This window comes from Argiope bruennichi, chromosome 8 (genome assembly GCF_947563725.1).
Source record: "Argiope bruennichi chromosome 8, qqArgBrue1.1, whole genome shotgun sequence".
NCBI lineage: Eukaryota > Metazoa > Arthropoda > Arachnida > Araneae > Araneidae > Argiope > Argiope bruennichi.
The window spans coordinates 11,715,518-11,723,699 of record NC_079158.1 but is presented as its reverse complement, the minus strand read 5'-3'; the positions used below and the strand labels follow the sequence as shown (position 1 = coordinate 11,723,699).

At 30.6% G+C, this 8,182-nt stretch overlaps 1 protein-coding gene across 1 annotated transcript; it reads right to left on the bottom strand.

Moving 5' to 3' along the window:
• Positions 1-810: 810 nt before the first annotated feature.
• On the bottom strand, positions 811-1,809 carry LOC129981472 (uncharacterized). The gene has a single exon (XM_056092320.1). It carries the CDS (start codon positions 1,807-1,809, stop codon positions 868-870), a length of 942 nt encoding a protein of 313 aa, XP_055948295.1. The 3' UTR covers positions 811-867.
• Positions 1,810-8,182: the final 6,373 nt, after the last annotated feature.

Here is an 8,182-nt window from a genome sequence, read left to right as displayed (position 1 = left end):
ACAGTGTACATGTTAATCAATTTTAACCTTGCTCCTTTTATTTTTCAATTTTGTAAATCTGTAAAAATATAATAAAGAATTCAAGTATTAAAGATTATTTGCAATATAAACTTAACAATTTAATTATGCTTTATTCCATATTGAAAAATCTTATTCTTCTACCCCTACCATTATACCACTGTATATCAAAGATTATGGCAGATTTTTGTATGAATAAAGCAAGAAGGGTTTTTGAGAAACAACCACCTAAATAATAAATATGTTTTCGGTGAACAAATAATATTTTAAGATTAGGAAAAAAAATATTCTTTCTGTAGAATATTTTCCAAAGTTATCTGAAATCACTTACAAATATTTTTGAATGCACATTTCTAGTGATTGAGAATAGAATATCTTATGTCTTTTTTTTTTATATATATATAAAAAAGTTTTAAAAAGTACTGTATAAATGAATTCTAAATTTAGTTACAAAAAATGGGGGACAGTTCTAGGTAGCGGTACCTTTTGGCGATTTGGCGCCAAATTTTTCTCGCCAAAGCCAGCGGACGCAGTAATCTTAAGAATTGTGTTCAGAGATTTTTTTTCTGAAGAATTACAGCGGATAAAAATTTGTCATGAAGTATACAAAAAGAAGTATTTATAAAAATTAAAAATAATTAGTATAAGAAGTATCATGAAAATGAAAAATTAACGTTTCTCATTAATATTTACAGAAAATATAACTAATTAAAAATTGCACAATTTGAACAGTGTTAAATTATAAAAAATGATCAAAAATAAAAATTCCATTTTTTTTAAACTCACCCGTTGTAACCATGTGAATTTCGTGGGTATGGCAGCTATTACTCCTTTTCGTCGGTATGGCAGCTATTCATCCTTTTCAATTTCTTTGTTAGGCGGGTACACTTTTATTATTGATTCGAAGAACTGCCGGGTAGTGGATTTAACCCCGGACCGGTGACACCGCCTCCAAATGTATTCAGCTAAATAGCCGTCCATACCGTCTTTCACTCTTCTCGTTCCTTTCAGAGATCTCTTGCATGCTGCCCAAGTCCCCTCGATTGAATTCGTGTGGGCACCTGTATCCGGGTCCTTAAATGTAAGACTATGATTGACTGTCAGGTGCACAAATCCCTCTTCTGAGAGACAATCGTACGACTTCCAGCAGTCAGACATTACTGTGGAACCCGGAATAACCCATTCTTTCAGTACCGAAAGCAAAGTTTCACTTGTGCGATCCTGTACCACAGTCATAAAACATTTGTTCGAATACCTTTCAACACCCCCAAAAACCCATGCACCCTCAACCATCTTTCCCTTATTATACTTTCTTTTCCCAAATTTTGATTCGTCAATCTCAACAATTTTACCCGGCCCCCCAAGTTTAACACTTTCATTCACAAGCATACAAACACATACCTCCCTACAAAAACTCATCCAGTCTGTCGCGGTTTGCCTGGCGATATCGGCCTCTTCCATTATAAATGAATGAGTACAACCCTTCACCCACATGGCCGTCGCCAATAAAACTGTAGACAGATCCATCCTAGAATTTGCAAACCATGAATTTGCCCGAATACTTACTTTGCAATAATGTCCTTGCCTTCGACAAACCCAATTAACCCCATCCCCCAGATCTTTCCTTTCTGTTAAATTCATACCCTGCCCGCATTCAGCACACTTCCGTCCATCAGCAATTAAACCCATTTTCATGCACCATTCAACACACGCTTTCGCTCCCAAACGTTTCAAATCGAAAAAAAACATCAACTTAAGGGATTCCTCATATGTCACATTCATACCAGCCATATTGCACCACAAGAAAAATCGAAAAGAGTAAGAAAATGAATACTTAACAAGACTTGGGGAAGACAAGCAGAAGAAATCTGAAGAAGCTGCCACCACTTGAGAAAGCGACGAGAGAAAAGAAAGAATTCGGTAGAAGACTTGAGGAGCAGCAGAAATTAAACGCTGCATTTTGACCTAATTGGTTGAAATTCAAAGTCATTTCGAACCTGATTGGTTAAAAATTACACCCCCGATATCTCCCCATTACACCCCCGATGACACCCCCCATTACACCCCCGATGACACCCCCGAATCGTCACCGCATTCTCTTAACAGGGTTGCCATACATTGGAAGCCATACATTGGAAGCGTAGAGGAGTTGCCATATTGGCGACTTTATCTATAAAATTTGGCGCGTACCGTTCACTAGAATTCACCCAAAAATGGAATTTTTGACATATATCAAATATATTTAAAATATTTAATATTATAATCAAATAAATTATAATATTTGTGTTTATACTATCAATTTTTAAGTATGTCATGTAAGTATTATTGTTAAATTAGCAATTTTTTTCATTAGTTATTTATAATATTATAATAAATTCTTATTTCACATTTCTCAGATTAAAGACTTGCAAAGATATGGAAAAAATAAGAAACAGCCTTTTCCTCCTGAAAAAAAAAAAAAAAAAAAAAAAAAAGAAAAGAAAAGAAAAGAAAGAAATAAATAAATGCAACAAACAAAAAAATCTTTTTCATCTGTCTGGTGATGATTATATAGGATTGCTTTTTGTATTTTTGAAACTTTCCTGTATGACTCATTTCCATGATTGTACACTGTTTTCACATGGGTATATAAGTTTTTTTTTTTTTTTTTTTTTTTTTTTTTTTTTTTTTTAGTAAATTCATTTTTTATGTTATTATTTATTTTATAGAAAAAGAATTATTGCAGTTTTTATTATGATTAATAATTAGAAATTTAAAGAAATTACTTTTGTTACTTATAAATTGTGTGATATAATAATGTGCTTAGTCACTCAATATAGCTAATCTCTTTTACAATATCAGTTTACTTCAGCTTTAATCTTCAACAATGTGTATAAAATTAACATTTTTTAAAGAAATCAAATTTTGACCTTTGTTATCTGCTGAAAATGATTCCCAATTTTTATTAATGTTTTCCTTCTCATTACATAACAAATTTTAACATTATTTCTGATGTATTCTTTACCTGATTATTTTTTGAATTTATCTGTATAGAAATGACTAAATAATTCCTTATTCCCATCTTTGAAAATCAAATGTATTTTTAATTTGATGTTGTTCTTTTTATGATTTATAGAAAATGACATGCATGTATGGCTCATATCAGTGTAGTTATTTTTTAGTGGTTTTATGTGCTCATTATCTTATTACAATATGTATATGTATTAGAGAAATAAAAAGACACATATAGAAGAATTTTGTATTAAGAATCAGCATTAATGTTGCACCTCTATTGACACTTTCTTGTAATTCTTGTAGAAGAATTTTGAATTAATAATCAGCATGAATGTTATATTTTAAAGTACCTTTAATGGAACTTTGTTTTAATGCTTGTAGAAGCTGTAACTTCTCTGTCAGAATTTTCTTTTGTAATTCATGTATGTTACTTTTCGAGTCAAATTTGAATAAAATAGATTTTTGTATACAGAAGTCCTTTTTTAATTTTGCGTATTTTAAGACATTCTGAGAAGTGTGTGAAAAACAAAGAAAATAGATTAATTGGGATTTGAAAAACAAGTATAGATAATAACTTATCCGAGTTAATTCAAATTTCTACAAATTATGATGCAAATATAAAATTTTAAAAAAGAGGTTTTTATTTTAAAAATTCAACTTAACTTAACTGACAGTTTGATGTAACCTATTAGAATAATATTTTAGATGATTTCAAGAAAAAAATTTTTGTGAAAAATTCTTTTACTTTTTTGAAACATTTCAATTTGGATCATCTTTCATCAAATTTAAATATAGAAAGAGATTCCTTGTTTAAATACACAAGATCCTGAGTTGAAAAATTTGACAATTAAACAAAGGAAATTATGCTGACTTAACAATATTTAGTTAGATGTTGTGCTCATAGGTTTATGATTTCAGGAAGTAATGATTGTCATGAAGATATGAATAATTAAAAACATCATTGGAAATTAATATAATAAAGTGACAGATATTACTCAAGTATGAGTAGAAACTAAATGTTAAAATATCAAAAAATTAATAACTTTTTTGGTACAAAATCCTGGGAATAAAAAAAAAAGAAAAAGGCAAAAACTTGTTGAAACAAATGGAATTTCACATTTACTTGAAAGAATTAAAATATCATTACTAGTTTCTGACAGGCTAATCAAGTTAACCTGTGTTGCTTTTTGATTAAGTTTGAATCATCAAGCAGAAAGTGTTAAAAAATGTATTGTTAATTGTAGATGTTTTGCCACTCAATTTATTTGAACAAAATTGAATGCTTATGATGTGCAAATTAATCATTTATTTCATTCAGGGATATCAATTCTAAAATAAGTATGGTTTTCATCAGTATTTACATTATTTTTATACTGATTTGTTATGTCAAGTACATGTTGTCAAGCTAACAATTAGCCCATTCAAATTTAAAGAGTTGTTAAATTCATTGTTTACAAAAAGTTTTAGATATGAGGTATAAATGAGCTTCTTCACTTCCACAATAACTATATACTATACAAATTTATTGCATGAATATTTATTTTGGTGAAATAGCTGTTGGTCTTCAATATTCATATACAATTTTCACTGACTTTTGTTTATAATTTGAATCTTCTGATTTGCAGCATATATTCTGAATGTATATATTCTTCTTATATGTATATATTCTGACATTTATAACTATAAATTTATATCTTTTTTAACAAAATATATGTAAAAATTTAATATTCTGATAGTTAATAAAAGAAAAGTTTTCTATATTAGCTTTTCGATAGAAATAAAAGCATACCACAGAATAAGTATTTTTTACTTTTATTCAGCTTTGAGGAAAAAAATTATCTCAAAAACTACTGAATATGTAGACAGCTATTACATATTTAAATATTGACACCAAAAACAATCTTAGTATTTTTTAAAAATATAATATATTGTGGAAGTTTAAAACCTATTTGTTTAAAAATAAATGCTGAAAGTCTAATAACAATCTTAAAGAGAAGTTTGTAATATATGCTATAAACTTCATGCAAACAATTATATGGAATTGCCAGAGATATCATTGCTTTTCATTACAATTTAAATACCCTTTGGAAATTGAAATATTTTGTGTAAATGAAAATTATTTACTAATATGAAAGTCATAATACTTGTAAGCAAGATTTTATACACTACATTTCCTCCTCTTTTATTATATTAAAAATACAGGATACTACAATTTTTGTTAAATTCATTGTTTAGAAGAAACTTCAATGAACTCCTCACTTGCGAAATCAGTTTGCAGCAGTTTGTTATTTCTATTGTTTATGTATATACTCTATAATTATATAAAAAATGTTTAAATATTTCCATAAGTAAATTAACTAATTTAAGGTTAATATGCATTTTTTTCAAAAATTTAATTCAGATAGACCTTTTGTAAAAGTTTAATTCATTGGAAAACTATTCAAAGCACAGCTAATATGCATATTCTCAATTCAAAAGAGAGCAAATGCTCAAATGTTTTATTACATAATAATACAGTGGAAATTTAAAATATACTTGGTTAATAATGTATAGTCAGAGAAACAATCCTACGAAAAGCTATAATATCATGTAAGCAAATCGGTGAGATTGTCACTAGGCAATATCACCTTTGTTTTCTCGTTTGATCTTACCACATTCCTTGTACACATCTGGGAAAGAAACAAAATAAAAACAAAAACACGAAACAGCGCCACCCATCAGCTGATAATCATGTGATATATATAGACCAATGAAGATCCATTTCCGGTTGAAAAAGGCAGAAAAAGCTGCTTGTCGTAACCTTGATGCTTAGTCGTAAAATTAACGTTCGTGAATACCAATGATCATTGGTTGATGATTTGTCGTTGATCATGGGTTGAACGATCCGATGTTTAGCAACCGGTTTGGTGAATACGGCCGTTAGTGGATAGCCGTGATGAGAATCTTAGGCCGTTCCGGATTTCTCAGGGTACGAGGCTTGGTGGCAAGATCGGCAGGGTGTGACGCTCATTTTTGAAGGACTTCAGTTCGATTCCCGAAACTTTGCAAATAGATTTATATGCTTTATTTTTAAATTTATTTTAGCTATTTTTCTCCATTATTCCTACAGTTACTATGAATTATTCCAAATCATATGTCTTAAAAATAAAATTTAATTTCAATATATTTCTATATTTAATCGAAATTTTACGAGTCAAGTTCACGCACATGCGCAGATATCATTAATATTCTTAGCATTGTGCGTTTTGACCAGATTGACACCGTATTTAAAACGTTTAGTGGATAGCCGTGATGTGAATCTTAAGCCGTTCCGGCGCTCTCACGGTACGAGGCTTGGTGGCAAGATCTGCAGGGTGTGACACTCCTTTTTGCAGGACTTCAGTTCGATTCCCGAAACTTTGCAAATAGTTTTATATACTTTAATTTTAAATTTATTTTAGCTATTTTTCTCCATTATTCCTACAGTTACTATGAATTATTCCATATCATATGTCTCAAAAATAAAATTTAATCTCACAATAGTTCAATAGTACAATTTAATCGAAATTTTACGATTCATGTTCACGCATATGCGCAGATATCATTAATATTCTTAGCATTGTGCTTTTTGACTAGATTGACACCGTATTTAAAACTTTTAGTGGATAGCCGTGATGAGAATCATAGGCCGTTCCGGCGCTCTCAGGGTACGAGGCTTGGTGGCAAGGTCGGCAGGGTGTAACACTGCTTTTTGCAGGACTTCAGTTCGATTCCCGAAAGTTTGCAAATAGTTTTATATACTTTATTTTTTTATTTTATTTTAGCTATTTTTCTCCATTATTCCTACAGTTACTATGAATTATTCCAAATCATATGTCTCAAAAATAAAATTTAATCTCAAAATATTTCTATATTTAATCCAAATTTTACGACTCAAGTTTACGCACATGCGCAGATATCTTTAATATTCTTAGCATTGTGCTTTTTGACCAGATTGACACCGTATTTAAAACTTTTAGTGGATAGCCGTGATGAGAATCTTAGGCCGTTCCGGATCTCACACGGTACGAGGCTTGGTGGCAAGATCTGCAAGGTGTGACATTAGTTTTTGCAGGACTTCAGTTCGATTCCAGAAACTTTGCAAATAGTTTTATATACTTTATTTTTTAAATTTTTTTAGCTATTTTTCTCCATTATTCCTAGAGTTACTATGAATTATTCCAAATCATATGTCACAAAAATAAAATTTAATCTCAAAATATTTCTATGTTTAATCGAAATTTTACGAGTCAAGTTCACGCAAATGCGCAGATATCATTAATATTCTTAGCATTGTGCCTTTTGACCAGATTGACACCGTATTTAAAAAGTTTCAGTGGATAGCCATGATGAGAATCTTAGGCCGTTCCGGATCTCTCACGGTACGAGACTTGGTGGCATGATCGGCAGGGTGCGACACTCCTTTTTGCAGGACTTCAGTTCGATTCCCGAAACTTTGCAAATAGTTTTATATACTTTATTTTTTAAATTTATTTTATCTATTTTTCTCCAATATTCTTACAGTTACTATGAATTATTCCAAATGATATGTCTCAAAAATAAAATTTAATCTCAAAATATTTCTATATTTAATCCAAATTTTACGAGTCAAGTTCACGCACATGCGCAGATATCTTTAACATTCTTAGCATTGTGCTTTTTGACCACATTGACACCGTATTTAAAACTTTTAGTGGATAGCCGTGATGAGAATCTTAGGCCGTTCCGGTGCTCTCAAGATACGAGGCTTGGTGGCAAGATCGGCAGGGTATTGACACTCCTTTTTGCAGGACTTAAGTTCAATTCCCGAAATTTTGCAAAAAGTTTTAATACTTTATTTTTTAAATTTATTTTAGCTATTTTTCTCCAATATTCTTACAGTTACTATGAATTATTCCAAATCATATGTCTCAAAAATAAAATTTAATCTCAAAATGTTTCTATATTTAAACGAAATTTTACGAGTCAAGTTCACGCACATGCGCAGATATCATTAATATTCTTAGCATTGTGCTTTTTGACCAGATTGACACCGTATTTAAGAGTTTCAGTGGATAGCCGTGATGAGATTCTTAGGCCGTTCCGGCGCTCTCAGGGTACGAGGCTTTGTGGCAAGATCGGCCGGGTGTGACACTCCTTTTTGCAGGACTTC

What these genes read in the sequence shown, in the direction of transcription:
- LOC129981472 (XM_056092320.1), bottom strand. Translation starts at nt 1,809, where the DNA reads ATGGCTGGTATGAATGTGACATATGAGGAATCCCTTAAGTTGATGTTT.